At 45.3% G+C, this 19,125-nt stretch overlaps 6 protein-coding genes across 6 annotated transcripts; 4 read left to right on the plus strand and 2 right to left on the minus strand.

The window, feature by feature from the left end:
* Window positions 1-2,107: 2,107 nt before the first annotated feature.
* Window positions 2,108-2,698, plus strand: N7471_013445 (uncharacterized protein; the record flags this gene model as incomplete). Its single annotated transcript, XM_057286164.1, has 1 exon — window positions 2,108-2,698. One exon carries the CDS (start codon window positions 2,108-2,110, stop codon window positions 2,696-2,698), a length of 591 nt encoding a protein of 196 aa, XP_057129489.1.
* A 571-nt stretch (window positions 2,699-3,269) lies between these two features.
* On the minus strand, window positions 3,270-4,368 carry N7471_013446 (uncharacterized protein; the record flags this gene model as incomplete). Its single annotated transcript, XM_057286165.1, has 2 exons — window positions 3,270-4,076; window positions 4,138-4,368. The coding sequence occupies 2 exons, from the start codon at window positions 4,366-4,368 to the stop codon at window positions 3,270-3,272; spliced, it is 1,038 nt and encodes a 345-aa protein (XP_057129490.1).
* Window positions 4,369-7,417: 3,049 nt separating this feature from the next.
* Window positions 7,418-9,246, plus strand: N7471_013447 (ferric reductase family protein; the record flags this gene model as incomplete). The annotated part of the gene is made up of 5 exons (XM_057286166.1): window positions 7,418-7,939; window positions 7,969-8,734; window positions 8,786-8,853; window positions 8,907-9,090; window positions 9,149-9,246. 5 exons carry the CDS (start codon window positions 7,418-7,420, stop codon window positions 9,244-9,246), a joined length of 1,638 nt encoding a protein of 545 aa, XP_057129491.1.
* A 1,347-nt stretch (window positions 9,247-10,593) lies between these two features.
* N7471_013448 (Zn(II)2Cys6 transcription factor domain-containing protein) lies at window positions 10,594-11,026 on the plus strand (the record flags this gene model as incomplete). Its single annotated transcript, XM_057286167.1, has 2 exons — window positions 10,594-10,728; window positions 10,784-11,026. The coding sequence occupies 2 exons, from the start codon at window positions 10,594-10,596 to the stop codon at window positions 11,024-11,026; spliced, it is 378 nt and encodes a 125-aa protein (XP_057129492.1).
* A 3,945-nt stretch (window positions 11,027-14,971) lies between these two features.
* Window positions 14,972-15,907, minus strand: N7471_013449 (ankyrin repeat domain-containing protein; the record flags this gene model as incomplete). Its single annotated transcript, XM_057286168.1, has 3 exons — window positions 14,972-15,472; window positions 15,522-15,665; window positions 15,719-15,907. 3 exons carry the CDS (start codon window positions 15,905-15,907, stop codon window positions 14,972-14,974), a joined length of 834 nt encoding a protein of 277 aa, XP_057129493.1.
* A 960-nt stretch (window positions 15,908-16,867) lies between these two features.
* N7471_013450 (uncharacterized protein) lies at window positions 16,868-18,072 on the plus strand (the record flags this gene model as incomplete). Its single annotated transcript, XM_057286169.1, has 3 exons — window positions 16,868-16,883; window positions 16,946-17,146; window positions 17,204-18,072. 3 exons carry the CDS (start codon window positions 16,868-16,870, stop codon window positions 18,070-18,072), a joined length of 1,086 nt encoding a protein of 361 aa, XP_057129494.1.
* Between the last annotated feature and the right edge of the window lie 1,053 nt (window positions 18,073-19,125).

The raw sequence follows: 19,125 nt of genomic DNA on the forward strand, positions 1-19,125 counted from the left end.
GATGGCGCGTCCGTGAGTAGCGCCACGTCGCTTCTAGCGGCCCAATAAGATAGATGAGAAATTACGAGCTAAGCCTGGACGGGTGCGCACGGATGCCGACAACAGTTTGCGTGGTGGTAACATCTCATCACCTCCATGTCGACGCTAGCAAAGATTCACAGGTTATTCCCATTTCCTGCGCGTCGTTTGAGCAATTATGTGATCCAGAAAAAGTCGCTCACTAGCATATTGGAAGAAATTGTGATTGAGGCCGAGTATGGAGACTCTGGTGCGATCGACCAGCTGATAGATATGTAATTCTACAAATTAAGTCGAATATACAAATTCTCTCGCAACATTCCGCGCACCGATCGTACATTTCGTATGTATACCTCCATGCTCTTACTTCTTGGTTCGCAGAAATTAATTTCGAAGGACAATAGAAAGGCCCCAATTCAACCTCACTGCGGGGAAAGCTGACCAGATGGATGCCTAATGCGGGCCCTTAATAAAGACCCACATGAGGCATTAAGCTATGAATATCTGGTAATGCCGAAGTCAAACAATACAACACGTAGTGTAGTGACATGACAGGGGTTCTTCGGTTTCCAAGAACACACTAGTGTAACTTAGCACCAGGGTTCGATAATTAACCGAAGAGTGGAGATACCATCTGCGATATAGATAGTTCGGTATAAGCTCATGCTTTGAAGGGGCTAGATTGAGCGCCATCTTGGTGTGACAACTCGTGAGTGATTGTTAGGATCTACCCGTACCAAGGGACGAAAGCGTCAAAGGGGTATGGAGGTGCAAGTTGTATCAAATTGCAGGTTACTACACGTCGCTACATATCCAGATTACTCCATGAAAGAAACAATACGGGCCACTGACAAAGATACTCCAGAATAACTCCCAATATAGACTAGTCTGACTTGGCAATTAGGGGTTAGAAACAATCGAAGAGTGTAGCTACTAGCTAGGCAGTAGGGAGATGAGCTACTGCAACTACAAATAGCTGGATCTTTTCATATAGATCAATCATCACCCTTGTACCTCAATCTAGGGTTCAACTAAAAGCGAGAGGTCAGGGTAAATGAATTCTAATACTGCAGTAATTTTCGAAATCAGTTACAGTATATCTCCACACTTAATTGCCGGAAACTAATTCCGACACTTACGAGTCCTGATTGGATAACATGTCGACATAGGCTTTTCAGACCACTTTCCACAATAGTATCTGTAACTTACAGTACCGCTGTGAGACATCAGGCATTGGTGTCTTAATGTGATGACTCACGAAATGTAACGAAGCCAATACCGTCACAGTTCTGCCATCATTACAGAGCGGTGCTCCAAAAGGGATTAGCGTCCACCGGGTATATTTTCCGGCAATCGGAATTACTGCATGTAAGATCTGTTTATTTGGTAGAGCTGTGATTATATGCAAGTATGGAACCTGCATACAACGAATTCGAGTCCACAGAAAGCAGCCTTTTTGATCATTCAAAGGGTCAGGGCATTCGCGAGCGTGGAGGCTAGATGGGATGTTATAGGCTCATAAGAGACTTTGTGGATCGTCAAACCACGCGCTAACTGATAAACATTATTCCATAGTTACTTAAACGGAATGAATGTCCCGGCTATATGTGACGAAGTACCAGCTTAAAATATGAGAACTAGAGCGCTAGCTCGGGCGTTATATCCGAGCATGGTAGTAGTAAGGAAAGTGAGGGGAGGGCCAAGAATAGGTAAGACATTAACGTTCATAAACAATACTTGTCCCGCTCTCCGTGGAGCCCCCAGACTATTAAAGAAACAGGCCTTGCGAGAGGCTTTCATGCAAAAAGTCTCCCAACCATTTGAATTTGAGCATTGAACGACAAAGCCACCAGAATGTCAGTTGATAAACGCATGTTGCAAGCAAGTGATTACCGGGGAATATTACGGCGTTTGAATCGCTTGACCGACTTCGCTGGAGGAAAAGAGAGGCTAGTATGATTTCCTGCTATCTTTGGCTGTATTCCAGCTTCTGACGTGTGATTTCTAGCAATCTCTCGTCACAGGGCATTCAAGGTGCAATGAGTTGGCCACTAACTACTATCAAGGCTTTCAATGTCTATTAAGGAGAATGGAACTGGCACAAGAAGCAACCAAAGTGGATTCGCATCTCAGCGAGCAGTTAAGGGAACTGGGTTTTGACTCGATTATATTGGCTCCCTGCAATTCCATGGACAGCTGTCTACCTAAAGTTCAAACCTCACTGAACAATGGCCAGCCGATTGAGCAAGATTCGCACCAAGACCACAGCTCAACACGGCCTTGGCCAAAGCCTCGGTCTTTACCATTGAAGCCTGGCGATGCCCGTGAAAATCGAGGTGTCGTTCATCCAGACTGGGAAGACTCTCTATTGGGTCAAAGCGAATCCCTTTTAGCTGGGCATTATAGACCCCACTTTCCCCTCAACAAGGTACAGTCACAGCAAGCAGCCATACCGACGCTAGGGCCAAATCAGCTTGAAACAGTGACTTTGGATGAATACCAGGGGCATGCTTCTGAGCAGCCTCTGTCTGAACAACCAACGAATATCATGTCAGTGTCATCGCAGTTCATGACCAGATCTCCTCCGGCGAACAACATCGAACAATCTCTGGACAAGTCGAGCGAGCTAGAGGATGAGGAAGATTCATGGCCGACAGAAGCTTACGAATGGTGGAACTAAATGCTTCATTTATATGATGGAGCTGCTGTCTGTTTACTATTTCCTTGTGGTCTGCTGCCATTCCCTGCTCCCGAAATCTATAATATTTCCATGAATCGTCCTCGGCCAAGCTCAATCCTTTCGCTCTTATAACTTGTCCAAAAAGCCTTACAGTAGCAGGTATAGCTTATGCAGTTTGGCATGTATAGATACTCGGCCAAGAGCAGTAAAAGAAGAAGAACCAGTTACTGGCCGTTGACTAAGCCGCTCCAGGCATGCGTGCCGGCGCTCGTATCCTCCGGTACAGCTACGGGATGATACAGGATGGATCGAAATCAGTTATTCACAGAGATTCTTTCCGTGCCTGACTTGGCTTTTTATGATGAGTCGGTGTAATAAAAAGTCTGTATTAACCAATTTTTGAGTAATTAGCCACCAAGAAAAATCTACTAAATTACTGCATAAGAAGACAAAAAAAGCGATTGAAAATTTAAGGAACAGATATTTAACCTCCTTTAGGAAAAGCGCAAGAAATTTGACACAGTTTGAGCCATATTGACAATGAATGTCTTGACTGCAGTTCCGTCATTAACTAGTCAGTGATGGATCCGATCGACAACAGAGAGGCAGCCGGCAGCGATTGCTTGCTTGGGCTCCCAGCTTCCACTACTGTTCCAATGTCCGATTCAGCCAGACGGGATTCCCCCTCAAAATAGTGCTCTTCACCTCCGACAAATGTCGACATATCTTGCTTTCGACCAGCTGCCTCCAAAGTTGATTCCGAAGGGCTGGACTCGTAATTGGGGCTTACCCTTGCCGAATCCACCGTGGTTTGATCAAAGACAACTCCAAACGTGTTCAAAACCTTGGAGCGGTCTGGGGTTTTCCTATTTTTGTGTTTTGACTTGAGGTGACAGACAAATCCGTGCAAGGTTTGAAAGTCTTGTTTTCCGCACGCGGAAACGGGGCAAACAAGGTGAACTAGCTTTCGGTCGGAATCGCGCATCCAAAAAGGGCGTCCACTAACATCTGTACCCGCTGGCAAACCGTATTTATTAATACCAGAACGACTTCGATCGCACTTGGTATCGTTTGGTTTCAAATTTGACAAGTTCGAAGAGTTCTCCGCGCTGTTGGTAGGAGAAGGATTCTGGCTCGACAACGGTTGAGACACCGGGGTGTGCGAAGGTTGTTGCGGCGATTGTCTGTTCTGTGGATGTGCGAAGTTTGGTTGATGAAGGTTCTCTGAAACTCCAAAGCCGATGTTGCCTTTTGCCATAGGCACTTCACATTGAATTTGGGGTGCGGGTTGAAGAGGCGAAAGTCGGATAGGGGTAGGGCCTGGATGCATTTTCAACCGCATCTCTCCCTGAATTTGCCACCATTGTCTTCGCAACTCCTGAAAAATAATAATCCCATTAGAAGATTCAAACTAGAGTAATTTCAGGGGCCAGACTTACATTGCTCTCTGTTTCGAGTTCATTCCTTACACGATTAAACTGGTCATCTTCTTGCTGACGGTTAGAGAGGAGATATCTTCGAGATGCCGTTATCGCTTGTCTGTTGCGCTCAAGGTAATCGATTGCACTTTCTATTCTCATTAGCGAGGGTGATTGGCCCCTTTGGTGGTCTCCACCATAGAACCCTTGCACATGGTGGGTATTGTGCAGCTGTTGCCGTTGGCTTTGCATTTCTTGAAAAGCAAAAATATAGGAGATAATTTGATGATGAATAATGCTTGATTGGCCTGATTTATTTGGGGATTGCAAGCTATTTATGATAGAGTGATATTGGAGCAAAGGGCCCTATTAGTATATCTATCGGACCCACACCCACAGGGTTCTCGATAAACATGCGGGGGTTCTCTTGGCTTCCAGTCCATTGAAGTAACGGCCAACGACCAGTACTAGGGTTTGTTTCTTTGTGGGAGTTATGTTCAAGCCTGTTCACATCAGCAGGAAGGGAACGTAGACAATGTTCAAGGTTCAGACCTTGGTATCCCTAAGCGCCAGCTGATGTTGAACTTTGCTTTCAACCCCAAAAATAACGCAAGCTTGGTAGACCTGTCGCACCTACGCTGGGCGCAGATGCTGTAGCGCACTCAGGGCGATGGTCACTTTGGTTGCGCGTTTGATAGCCTGCTGGACGAGTTTCCTTAACCGTAGCCCCGGTCAAAGATCACGCCTAGCAGTTTAGCTTTGGGCGGGGGGAGATAACCTTCCCGCTCATGACCACCTCGCGGGAACTGTTCGCCTCTTTTCCAGGTGAGGTAGCTGGGTTCAGTCCTGTCCGCTGCAAAGCAGGATCCAGTTCGTCGGGCCCATGTTTCAATACGCGGGATGTCTTCCGACTGAATCTTGGCTTGGTTCTCCTCGGCCGAACGGCCTACTTGCTAGCGGAAGTAATCATCGATAAAGGCTGATGCACCATCGTGAAAGAAAACCGGTTTAGTGACCAGAGGGGTCGAAGAACGCGAACAGGATGGGGCACAGGGGTGAGCCTTGTGCTAATCCCGCATTGGATAGTGGGGTCACCTCTGTGTGGAAGTCGTCGAATCCTCTGCTCGCGTGGCGATCGCCCACGAAACCAGCGATCCGCCTTCGCGCCACTGTTGGTATCCCCTTGCCCGGAGGCGGCCGTCTAGGCTAACATTGTTGACCCCATTGAAGGTACCTTTTAGGCCTCGTTCATCTGTTAATAATCTGCTAATTACTTTGCATTCCAAGTCAACCAAACAGAATCAAATACGAGCATAACAAAGTCAGACACAAACCAATCAATATATCATTTTTAAAAAGAACAACAGCTAAAAACCCCCTTAGGTTCAACACTCGAGTTAGGTCCCATGACTGGCCTACATTGGCGCTATGGCTTCTTTATTGCTGGACTTCTCGGGGTCATGGTAAGTGTCACCTACACTTTGTGGGGTTTGTACAGCCCGAAGAGTCAATGCCAGCTCGGTCTCGACATTTGTTGGTCGGGAAATATCAGGGCATGAGAGAAGCGACCAAGAGCAGCTCACATTTCGTTAAACCCATAGGAGCCAGTTGAACATACCTCGTTGGCCCTATTGGTGTGACTAATCTTCCAAGGCTGCGGACAGATTCACATCAAACATCTACAGGAGCGTGGATGCCAAGTAGAAGCCTGCGAACGGAATCACATCGAGCAGGGTCCTCCTATTCATCTAGTGATTAGGTTTTAATTATGTGGCTGAGTGACATATACACGCTAGTTATACGAACGATCTGAATCGGCAATTACGGTTCATTGTTTGTCCAGCGATCAAGCCCAATTTCTGCTTGAACCTGTATGAGCAAGAATTTCAACTCTAATGGTTTGAATACAGACGCGCTCGAAATCAGTTTCACCATTTTACTCTCTTGCATTCTTTTCTAAACTCAACTCTGAAACACGCTAGTCTATGGTTGGTTTAGCGGATCTGGAGATGGTAAACTGTATTGTAAGGTGAAATCACATGATAAATACGATTGACACTCCATGCCCATCACCACAAAAATTGATAGTAGTCTTCTTCACGAAGGGCAGATAAATAAATCATGGATTGGCTTACGCAATTACCACTACATTTTAGAAGCCAATAGAAAAGGATATAAGTTGCCACTTCGAGTGTAACGAGGAGCCTGAAATCTGAATGAGTGGTTCCTTGCTAGCGTAGCTTGATAGGTCACCTGCTAGCGGGGTACTTTGACGACTGATCGATTCATGTGTTTGCGACTAAACTTACCTGGCTGCAATCATGGCACCTACGATATCAAACATAGAAGCTCCGATTGTAGGGAAGATCACCAAAAGTCATTATGGCTCTTCGATTTCACTGGACGCTTGGACCGTCTGGTCCACGAGAAATTACACTGTACCTGCCTTGGTGGCGGTCAGGCTTTGCCCTCCGGTTTTCCGATACTCTTTCTAGGATAGGACTTTTTTAGTAGTAATTTGCTGAAAGTTCCTAGATTAGGGCGGTTTCGGATACGAGCCCGAGAAACAAGCTCAGTGTGTAATCTGTTTTCGACTCCGACTGTAACGCTCGATGAATACGGAAATAAAAAATAAAAAACGAACGAGACAACAGCCATATCAAGCAGAACATGAGATGCGTAAAGTCGCTTCCTAGTTCTTCAGAATTTTCGTCCATGCTCCATGGCTTATCGCCAACATCAAATCTCGTCCGTCGGGAGTTTCTCGATGTCGGCATGTTGGATCGACGCAACCGCTGTAGTATAGACACAGTGCCCGCCATTTGTTGTACCAAGGCTGCCTAATATTTATTCTGCTGCGCATACTCTTAATGGAGAATGATCCAAGTTTATAATCGTGTATCACTTCGTTTTTTACAGACTATTCTCATTTATGCGACCCTTAGTTAGTGCTATGCCGATTTTCACAAAGGATTTTTTTTGTTTCTCTTCTTTTCTAAGGGAAGATCTTCATTTTAAGGTGGGCGAGACTTCGTGGAATAACTTCCGATGGTAGGTATTAGTAGAAGTAAAATTTTTGACGGGTAAATATGTGAGCTTCAAGTTCCAATCAGCTCATAAAGAGCCATGACAGTCGCCAAGATGAAGTTGTTTGCCTCATCCGGTTGTTCAAGCTTACCTCTACTCTCAGTGAATAAAATCTCGATTGGCGCAAGCTTCGTGTAGGGTGCTTTGCCCGTGTTTCATACTGAAGAGGATAGCGTTATTACTCCTAGCTCTTAGGGCACTGGCAAAAGATATTATGGACACTCTCGCCATTTATGCTCTTATAATGGTGGGATTGTTTGCTAGCTTAGTAGCCATTCACTCCCTAAGGCCGCATTTTTACGCGATAACCGTGTTACTTTCCCGGCATCTGACTTATCCTTATATTGTTAACCGTCATAAACATTTTGGTCCGTTGACTCGAGCTAGCGTTGCATTACACACGAGCTATGCCACGGTCAATGTTTTTCTTATGTTTTTTCATTTCATATCGCTGCCTGACTCCAGCCGAAGGGCAGGAGTTATCGCTATGATTAACTTCATATTGCTTATACCCACTACGCACCTAAGCTATATGGCTGATATTATAGGCCTTTCTTTTAGGAATTGTCAACGCGTACACCGGGCCGTAGGCTGGATGGTCATTGCTTCATTGGTATTCCATGTTGCAGTTGCGCTCATAACGCCTGACGCGCTCACAAAAGCTCGCACCAGTGTGGTTGGCGGCAATGATCAACTGGTTGCAAGAACGATCGTAATCGGAGAATGCCCTCCAAATGTTTGCCTTCTTCTAACATATTATTATAGGCTGCGACTTCGCTAGGTGTGCTTGCGATACTTGCACTGCCTTACTTCAGACGGTTTTCGTATAAATTATTTTTGCGGTCTCATCAGGCTTTTACTATTACAAGCCTCTATGGGATTTGGTGCCATATTCCAAAGGATAGCTTATTTTCTCGATCTTATTTATACATTGCCCTCGGGATTCTTGCGTGCACATCACTAATTCAAACAATCTATTTTCTCTATCGCAACGGTCTTTTCTCTGGCAATGGGACGCCTCGTGCGGTTCTAGCAAGTGAAATAGATAATCAAGCAACAGAGCTCCGCAAAGATGAAACTGAATCACAAGCACAAAGCGAAAAGCTTACCAAAATGTGCCTCGTTCTGCCCAGACCACTCGATATTTTGCCTGGGCAATACATCAAGATATGGTTACCAACAATCAATATATGGTCATGGGCACAAATGCACCCATTCATGGTGACATCATGGTCACGTCAGAAGAAGCAACAGGTCCTTGACCTCATTATCCAACCCAATGGAACCCTTTCTGCAGATCTTGTTCGTCTTAATAAAAGGGCTGGTACAGGTTACACCTCCTTGCCTGCGTTCTTTACTGGACCTCATGGCATTAACCAGCCAGTGGGTTGTTTTGAGAATATTTTGCTGGTAGCGAGCGGAGCAGGAATTGCGGCTATTGTCCCCTATGCAAAAGAAATCATTCACGCTTACGATACCCGCACATCTAATGTCCGCCATGTGAAGTTAATATGGAATGCAGGGTCGTTGGGTAAGTGCCGTTGTCTCTTAGAGCGTGCGTGAAGTTGACTAAAGTCAACAGAATTTGTCAAATCGGGTAGCCAGTTAATAAATCAGCTTTTGGAAGATGATGTGCCGGGGAATGGCTATGTTAGTGCTTCCTTGTGGTGACCTTTTACTTGTGACTGACAAGCCTTTTTTAGGTTCTTAACATTTCCATTCACGTTGAAGAGGTTGATGTTTTGGAGACGCATTTCGGTAAAAATAGATGGGCAGCCCTTTACCGAGGCGCTCCGGACTACATGAGAATTATTGATAAAGTATTGGAAGGAGACAGAGAAAAGTCTGCTGCAAAGGGGGCGGGCAATGGCCGAATGCTGTTGGTTGGTGAGACTGCATGAGTGTATGAGTTTAGAAAACTGCTGACTACCAATTCATTGCGTAGCCTCCGTAACCGATGATTTGAGGGACGAACTTCGAGGAACCATGCGAATGTACCTTGGTCGGCGTGCAGAAATGATTGAGTTGGAATACCAACCTTAAGTTGGGGCAACTAAAAAGCATAGCTCTATCCAGGCAGTGGCAAGCATGGTGGCGAAAGATTTGCCTCAGCGGATAGGATCACACCGGGGCGAATAATTTCGTGGAACAGGTACCGCAGAGTTTGGGCATGAGGCGACGTTTTGAGGCTGTTACTTGAAACTGAGCGGGTGAATTTGAAGCCAAGTGACGATGGAAAATGCCAGAGTTAATGTGGCATAAGAGGAATAGAAGATATTTGACATGTATTCTTGTTTGGGATTTGAATTTCGGGATTCTCTTTCGTTGTTGGTGAGAATAAACAAGGCTTAAAAAGAGTATCCAAACTGCAGTGTAATATATTTGGCAGGAGAGACAATCAGCTTGTAATCAATCTAAGAAAGTAAACAACATAACAATGAGCTTCCAATTGAGATCCCATTCTCCACCCGAGTCCTGGCGCTGGCGTGACGGCTGGTGGATCCAAAGCAATAATTTAGCATGGTTTCGGCTACGGGCTGAAGGAGCATAAGATGTGGGGTTTTGAGGCGAAACCGTTTTCGAAATCTACTATATTATTGGAAGATCTCGGATCAAAGTAACAAACTGATTCTGAGGTTTTTCCATCCATACCGTAAACTAAATCCGAAATCTACCAAGTTTTTTTTTTCGATTATAAAACATATGTCATGGGCTATCTATCTGAATCAGACGTTCGTGGGGCAAGGCTACAAATTTCCTGCGTGTTCCCAAGCTAAGTAGTATACATGCAAGGCGAATGCCAATCAGGTTGTACATACAATCATGGCGATGGCAATTTTGACAGTATCACGTTATTCAACCTGGGAGCTCCAGTTTTCGCAGCCGCCAGTATCAAGCTCCTCGGAACTACGGGATCGCCGAGGCACGTGCGTATCCTAGTATCTAGCATCCCTCAAATCTTTTGTCCAAAATAAACTCACCTGCTCACTGAGTAGAGCGGTGATCAAAGATGTGCAGATTGTTTTGTTTTGCATTACAATACATGTACTTTCCGGAACTTGTGTCACCACCTACACTCCTCGATTGTTTCTCGAACCTTATGCCAAGATGGAATGTTTCCATTTGACGGGATATCTACCAATCGGATTGCGGAGTGTTCCCCGAAGGTGGGTCTCCTGGCTAGGCTCTTTGTTTGCTATGGATGATTGATTCTCTTTCTATCAAACAAAGAAAACTGCGAACAAGGGATGAAAGATGAACAAAAAAGAACCTGACTGGTTCCCCTGAATCCCAGGACCTTACTGATACTCCCAAATTTCTCGTCCTCGGAACCACTCTGAAATCTAACCTCTCTATCCACAAAGCGTCTGTCACTCATCTAATACCGCAATGGCAAAGCATAATTTTTCGCCCGAGCTCCTGCCAAGGGGTGAAGGATTCAGCGTTGAGTATTTGGACTTTAACTCGCCAGCAAAAAAGCGACGCAACATTTCTCTGGCCTGTATCGAGTGTCGGGAAAAGAAAGTCTAAGGTCAGAAATATATTTCCTCCATTCGACGACGGAGCTGACCTAGTGTAGTGCTCTGGAACCACCCCATGCACAACATGTGTAACCGAAGGTCGCCAGTGCTTGTATGATCTAGCCAGTGATCGGAGACGCAAGGCTCATACCGCCGAGCTTTTAAACTTCCGTGATGCCCTTTACCGAATGACTGCCAAGCTACACTCTGGAACGCCGGAGAAGATATCATTTTTGATTCAGGAGATTCAAAAGCTGCCAACAGACCAAGACGCTGTTAATTATCTTGTTCACGGATACTGAATACCCAACGGTCGTAGAAGCGCTGGCGGGAAGATTCGATGCAAACTTAGCAAACAGAGAGCAGATCATATGTCTACACTCAAAACAGTCAAGATTCTGAAGCTCACAGCTGTCAATATACACTACGATATCTCCGTTTCACCAGGCCGTGGCGAAGTTCGCCTGTACATATGTATTTTTCTAGTCGTGGTATTCTGCTTATCGTTCAGGTTTAGCGAATGGTGCGTATGTGACGACTTGTAGCCAGCTATCTCGCAACACTCTACACCCTAGGCCTTTTCGCTTCCTGAACAACCACCCCCCCCAAAACAAAAAAGTCTTCACCCTACTCTTCCCTCTCCTGAACAAGAAGCCTAGGCTCCCAAACACAACCCGTAGCAAAAAAAAAAACAAAAACAAAGCAACAATGGTTTTGTCTCTGTCTATGGGTACAATATATTATTCTAATACACATGAAGTAACTCTGTATGAACCTCCCATTTGCCGGATGGATATCCAAGCCTAGCGCAAACGATCTAGATAGTTCGCAAAAGTGCTTTCCAGATCTTTTCTCTCGTCTGTTTTTCTTTTGACTTCATCCATGAAGACTTGCTTTAGTAGGTAGATTCGATAGTAATACACACAAAAGGCAATCCCTGCCGCGAAAACGAAAGACCCAGTAACAAATGCCGTAGTGGTTGACGTCACCGACCATGAACCTGCGCGATTCGTATATACGTTGATTATAGTGTTGACGAAGCCCGTAAAAGAATTAATGAGAACAGGTCTATAGAGTATTTAGCCCAGCTTCCGTTCACATCCCCCTTCGACGTACAAGAATATTTTAGATTTAAGCCACAAAAAATTGGGATTCGTTTTCCAGAGCCAAATATGACCACATAACCCAATCAAGCAGACGACTCCGGCAATAGTTAGTAGTGGAATGTTGAGAACCAATTTATATGTAATCTCCCCGATGCCACTTTTGCCTGCTGATGATCGGAGCGAGTCTGAGGTTTGTAATGAAGTGAGTGTATTTGGAAAAACCAGGTAACCCGCAAGAAGAATCCAGGAGAAAGCCGCAGCGAGAATGTTCTTCAGTAAGTCTACATCCTCGTTCTCAAGTATCATCCGTGGGTACGCAGTTGGTAGAGGAGGCTTTCTGGCTTCCGGAAAAGTGTTCTTAATACTTCTCAGTATTCCATGGTAGAAAGCAAAGCCTCGCGAATGATATTGCGCCTTGCATGCCATCCCAGTTTAAAGTCATATGAAGCCTAGCTTGCTAGTTTGCGCCTGAGGAATCCGTCACATCGATTGCGTCTTATCTTTGTCTAAGGTACCAGGGCTCAATTGGTTTCTGCGCCAATACACAAGCCTTGGTGCGGAGACTTAGCTTATATTTGAGTGATGCTTGGAAGTTATGGTCTCTAGAGTTCTTTGCTGTTATTTACTGGGGCAGAAATCTTGCTCGAAATGAAAATGGAGCGAAGAAAGGAAGATACATATCTTTAAAAATGGCAGACGCATCATTTGGAGGCTTCTGAGATGTCGGGATACAGGTTTGATGATTATTGAGGCCCTCAATTTGAGGACAATGGTGTTAGTCAAGTCAGTCTTTTCAAAAAGATTATAGAGTACCGCAGGTAAGCCTTCGAGTAACTTAATTGTGCAAAAGCATAGAGTCGCTTACATCATTAATCCACCTAGGCCTAATCCAGGTCATGACCGTGCCACATACTGAGAGAAAATTTGAAGAACACTGAACGTCAGCCTTGTGGTGTTCAACTCAGCGCCGTTTGAAAGCCAGGTGAAACCGGGTGAGTAAAGATTTATTGGATTATGTCGGCCTTCCTCTCTGTCGGCTCATACTGTTAATCATAATGTATAGCGCCTTTTCACTTCGTGAACAATTTAGAGACTAAGGTAAGATCTTCAAAGTTGAAGATTCGCGGGATTCCGCTCCCCTCTCCCTCATTTTCCCTACCGGCTAATATACCAAACAGCGCATGAAAATGAACACATCAGCAGAATGCAAGTTCAGCCCAAGTAAATCAGTCCAAGAAGCCTATTTCTTACTACCCTTAACGCAATCTGAATCAGAATCATTTGTACGCCTGCCAAAAGTGACGCGTCTCTTAGCTGCACCCTGACTTTCGTACAGTTACTTCATAAATCTTAGTAACCATGAACGTGAAGCGGCTCCAATTGTCTATATGAAACGAATTTTCAGTTCCCAAATCTTTGAACCTGTTGAAAAATTGGGATTTACTTTCCAACTGCGCTGGATGCCCCCATTTATTTAATTGTGTATTACCAAAGCTGGTGGGTAAGCATATTATAATGCCTTTATCTCCAGTCTTATCCAAGATTTTCGTTACTGTAGCCCTTCTGGGTAATTCTGTCTTCTCGATGGACGGCAACCGTGGAAATATCACTTTGCATAATAATTGCCAGTTTCCTCTATATGTGGAAGGAGTCGCAGGGGTTTCGTACCTCAAGACTGAACTTCAACCGGAGACTAACATTTCTCATCCATTTCGACTGACTATCAATGGCATTGGGAACTCCGTGAAGGTTGCAAACTACTACGGAAGCTCCGATATCACCCAGGTAGAATACAGTGCGTGTTTTCAAAATGATAGGCATATCAACTGTCATCCGTCTAATATGATATTCTACGATATTTCTAAGATTAATGGACTGTCAAATACGAGATACGGGATACGCATTGTGCCAAGCTTTCGGGGTTGTGCCACTGTCGATTGCCCTTCTGGGGTTGAAAAGTGTGACATGGTCTATTACCTCCCCCACGACGACTATGCCACCAAAGCCTGCGATGTACGCGCAGATTTGAATGTCGAGTTTTGCCCAGCATGAGTAACCTTTCCGCGGACCTCGATTCTACAATCCCTGTCGCTTGGTAGTCTGGATAATAATAATTACCTGCTAGTGTAATGGATGAATTGGGTATTTTAAGCGATATTGGAAGGGATCAGCAATTTAAATCCGATTGTACCATGTGCATTTACAACATTTATCGTGCTACTAATCAGTATAGGCAGTATCATTGCTAGATTAGAAGTATATCACTAAAAGGTGATTAGCCCTCATCTTGTAGCATGCTTATGGTAGTTGTATTATTATGCAGCCCTGTGGGTGAAGTTCAAGTATTGATTACACCTTTGCTTTTTGGAAGTTCACTGAATTGGTCCCAATCTCAAGAGGGAATCCATTTGGGAGATTTGGAACATGCGCATAGAAATTGCCTTGAACGGCAAGAATTTATCATACTGGAGGCTCCTTACTAGAGAAGAGCAGTCCGGAAGATGAGGCAACTGACGCAGCAATTCTTGCTCATGCAATTCCATACGGAGCTACGTCAGCTGTGTGAGGTCAAGACCCTTTACACAGTGTCCATCAAGTGAGCCATGAAATACAAGCCAGGCGTCAAGCTGGAAGACTTTGTCGCGGGCAAAGGTCTCTGCATCAACATCGGGCCCATCTATACCACCTTGGCAAGCAGCTTCTACTCCACCTTCCTTGCATCAACATCCGTCCGACCAACTGAGTTTTGATCATGTGGTTGGACGTATGGATGAAACTGCATGGGATGAACAATCTTCGTTGTGGTCAAGGATACAAAACAGCCCTGCCTAGATCCTACTGCGAACAGAAAGCGTGTGTGTCGTGTGTCCTCGGAGTAATCTGTTCTCGAATTCCACTCTATCTTTCTGCTTGGTATCAGCGACTAAATCAGTATATCCAAAGCAATAAAATAGGCCCACGAGATATCTACAATTTCGACGAAACCGGTTTCGTTTTTGCAATCCGTAGATGGACTGATCACATCGACGGGATTCATTGTGGACGCGGATGTACAGATAGAATTTGAGCACATACTTTGAAGAAGACTAGAGCGTCGCGACTGGTCTCAATTCATTCCTATCTTCAATTTAGGAAACATATTTACGAACGGTCTTCCAAGTCTCCCAACAGCTTCACCATTTCCGATTTATTCCATTTCTGCGCCCACTCTAAAGCGGTGTCGCCATTTGCGTCCTTCACGCCAGTGTCTGCTCCAAGACGGATCAGAAGACGGATCGCATTCGTCTTTTCCTGTTCTGTTGCTACGTGCAATGCAGTCCCTAGGCTCATAGGAAAGAATCGCATCAAAGTCGGGCCATCCTGATACATTGTGGCGTTCAAAGGGGCACCTCTATCGATGAGCAACGATATGACATCCTCAAGTTCCTCGTCTCGACAAACGGCATACTGAAGAAGCTGTCCTTTCTGCACATCCCCTCCATGGTTCAGCAGTAGTTTGATCACGCTGAGACGTGCATTTCGAACAGCGTAGGACAATGGGGTGCAGTCTACCTCGCATTGCGCATTCGGGTTCGCTCCATGTTCCAGAAACCAACTGGTCATCTCGGCGTCCGTTACTGCATAGCTATGATAATAGATCTTCTGTCATTAAAATGTCTTTCTCCACGTGAGCTTTCTTCAAGATGCATACCTTCTTCCCGCCTATAAGGGGATAGGTGTGCTCTCCAACTTTGACGTTACAGCCTTCACTAGGAGAAATGGGAATGAGCTCTCCAATCCCAAGCCCAAGCTCCCAACCCGAGTGACGTGTCCTAAATGTAGCAACGCGGAAATTCTGCGATCATCAGAGCTAGATTCCCCTGACGGAAAAAAGAAAGAAGAACGCACCTGGGCGAGTCTCTTTTGAATCTGTCGAAGATTTGTTTCTGGGCATTGTTCGACGAGTTTGAGGCCAGCAACTTCGTTCCACTGCGCTTGTGGATTCGCCTTCAGCCATTCTTCCAAATCTGCCACAACCGTTTGTTCATGACAGTCAAGGTCCTTCTGAATAATTCCGTCGCTGTCGGGCGCGTTCATGTGTAGGGATTGATGATCTGATAATGTGTTAGCCCGCTTTTAGAAAATACTGCGGTCGCCATAGGCAAGATAACGGATTCAGAAGACCTTTCCTAGGCAGGTAGGTATCATTAATTTCGTACTGGTGCGACACGATAGCTGTCTTATCAGAACAAAACCTCTCGGCAAGTGGGCAGAACTGATGTGAACAATTCCAGAGTAAGGAGGGCTCCGCGCCAAAAGCTCACCTGGAGACACGAATATTATTGAGTAAAGACTTCGGGTAGCAAATCAGCACCTAATCCACATAGAAAGTGACACGTTTTGGGCGTCTCATGGGTCATGGAATGGTTGTTATTCCCGACAGCCTTCGTGGCCGCGAAGACGATAGCCCCGCGCGGGTCTTTATCACGTGAACAGCGGTAGAAATCGAGAACAGATTACCCCTCAGACACACACGCTTTCTTTCCCAGTGGCCCACTCCAATCGCGCTAAGCTGAAATCGGCCATAGAAAGTCCCCGCCTACCCTCCTGGTCCAGACCACGGAATTAACGGGGCACGGGCCGCTTCCGAGCTGAGTAAATAGTGGGCACACACCAAGCCCACTTCACTTTGGGCCAGGTCACAGATTGGGGCTGTTTCCCCTTTACGTTACCTGGCTCCACGAGCGTACCAGAGCTATACCCTTCTAGGAAGTTTTCTTCTGGATCCTAGAAAAAGGTTACTGAAAGGGTATAACAGCCCGGTAGATAAACACGGCGGTGTCATAATTAGTCGATGCCAAGGTATCATCAACCTTCCTGGAGGACCAAAACAGCGCCACATGTTTGTTCTTCCGCCGCACTGATACATATAAAACGTGCCTAGACGTTCACTTCTAACTTGGACTATTTCATCTTCGTACTTAGTTACGTGGCACTCTTTGGTTCCTCTACATACTCCTGTTCTGCCTTGAGCATTATAAGTGCGAAACTGGCAAAATGAGCCTTGATCAGGGTGCGTTCTTCTTTATCGACAGGAACATTGTTTGCTTACCATGATGAGTGTTTTCTAAGCAGAGAGTGAGATTTTGCCAGAAAGCTCCTTTGCTTCAACCGGGACCCGCGAGAATCCAGTGTTGCTTGATTGCGATGACAAAGGTGAACCAAACAGCACTGGCAGTATAGCTTCACATATCTCTGAGATATCTACTGAGATATCTGCTGAGATTCTCTCCAATGATGGAGATCGCTCTGAGAGTAAAGATGAGCCAAATTTTGGTTAGTAAAACTATTTTTGAAGTTGCGCTTCGCCACCTAGTAACCAGTGGCTCATAGATCTCCCCGGGGGCAGATTCAAAAATTCCATTACCCCCATTCTGCGGAGAAAGGCTTCTCAGGATTCCTCGGGCCGCTCTGGATACCGAAAACGCCGTTGTCCTTCAATTTCCAACGTTCAAATCACCCAAGAGGATTCGCAAGATCTCTTTGCAAGTGGTAACCCTGCGACCGGAATATCTCTAGTTGATGCACATGCTACATCTTCTATCATTGGCTTGGAGGATATCGCATGCCTTTTAGAACGGAGTGAAACTGATGAAGTCTTCGTGCTCAGGAGCTATGAGCACTTGTCGAGCACAATGGAGACAGCTTCAGCGTGTGAGATACAAGAATTCCAGTCAAAGGCGACGAAGTGGCTGATGAAATCTTTGGAGAAAGATTTCATAGAGCTCAGTGTGAGAATCATGGAGTCAGGACTGCTGAAAGGGGTTTCACTCCAGAGGGTAATGAAAACCTCGGTCAAGCATGATTTGACGGTCTTCGAAAAGCTGATGACCCGGGAGGTGTATCTCAAGAAAGAGCGCAATAACGCCATTTCTTTTGCCATTACGCTAAGCGAATGCTTGGATAAAGTGTGCAGACTCGAGGGTGAACGCGTGTCTCTAGTCTCGAACATCTTACGGAATATTGATTCGGCCATCCAGGGGTCATCTAAAGAGGACATCGGAATGGTATTTTGGTATGTTCGCCATGCATTGATCCGTGCAATTGAGAAACAGGGATGTTTCGAAATCCTGCAAATTGTTGACGTCAAATACTGGTCTGAATTGAGGGCGAGCTATGTGTCACTAGATGTGGCATGTGAAGGAAAGTTCACGAGCATGGACATCCCGGATCACTTGAGAGACCGTTTGAGATACTTTTAGCCAACATCTTCAATTCCAACCTCTCAGCAAAGTTAGCTACTGCCTCATAACCATGAGACAATATAGGAGCTATCGAGAAAATGAAGAGGGTGGAAATAGGTGTTTTTCCCACATCATGTCTCATGGATGAGAGGCTGAGCAATATGAGGTCACTAGTCCTATTTACGTTCTTTGAGTTTCGTGTCTCGCGGGCAGTCATTAAGCTCTTATGGCCCTTGCCTTGTTAGGTATCCGATCTACCATGGATATTGGGTCGTAACATCACTTCTTTGGTCTGGTGGGGACATTCTCACTTATGTTGCAGTTTAAACAGACTAATGATTTCTTTCCACTATGCGTATCTTACGGTTTCTTATTGAAGTTCACTCTCTCGCCCTAAAACAATCTCCGTCTCAAGTGCAGGTGACATTTATCATGACTCCGAGAAATCCAGTAATAGACAAGCCATAACGCCAATGCAGTCCAATCATGGGATTTACCTCGAGTGATGAACCTAAAGGGGTTTTTAGTTCTTGTTCTTTTTGAAAATGTTATTTGTTATAAATGTCCGTATGGTAATATTGACTGGTGTATGAATAACTTCGTTATGCTCGTATTTGATTCTGTTTGGTTGACTTGGAATGTAAAGTAATCAGCAGGATATTACACAGATCGTCGAGGAACTGTACCCAGCGGCTCACCCGTTGGGTTAATACAATCTACGGAATATTCCCTGGCTACCAATGTTGAAATGAGGAGCTAGATCATCACTTGAAGATTTTGGGAGAGTTGTCTTATTCATAATATCATGTACCCTGAAATCCCGGGAGGAATGGACGGACGGCACCTGCGACTCGGCTATGCTCGTCATGAGGCCTATGTGGTGACATTAAATAAAATGATTGCTTTATGACTGGTCTTGTTGATTCCTATCTGGTTTTGTTTGCCCGATTTAAAATTTAGAGTAAGCAGAAGGTTACTGTACAGCTTACGGGGGACTATACCAAGCCCCTCACTCGACGAGTCAATCCTATCTTCGGATATTTTCCCCGGCTACGAAGGACGGAATGAGGA

Source organism: Penicillium samsonianum (assembly GCF_028829775.1).
Source record: "Penicillium samsonianum strain IBT 33392 chromosome Unknown utg000009l_segment0_segment0, whole genome shotgun sequence".
In the NCBI taxonomy this organism is placed as follows: domain Eukaryota; kingdom Fungi; phylum Ascomycota; class Eurotiomycetes; order Eurotiales; family Aspergillaceae; genus Penicillium; species Penicillium samsonianum.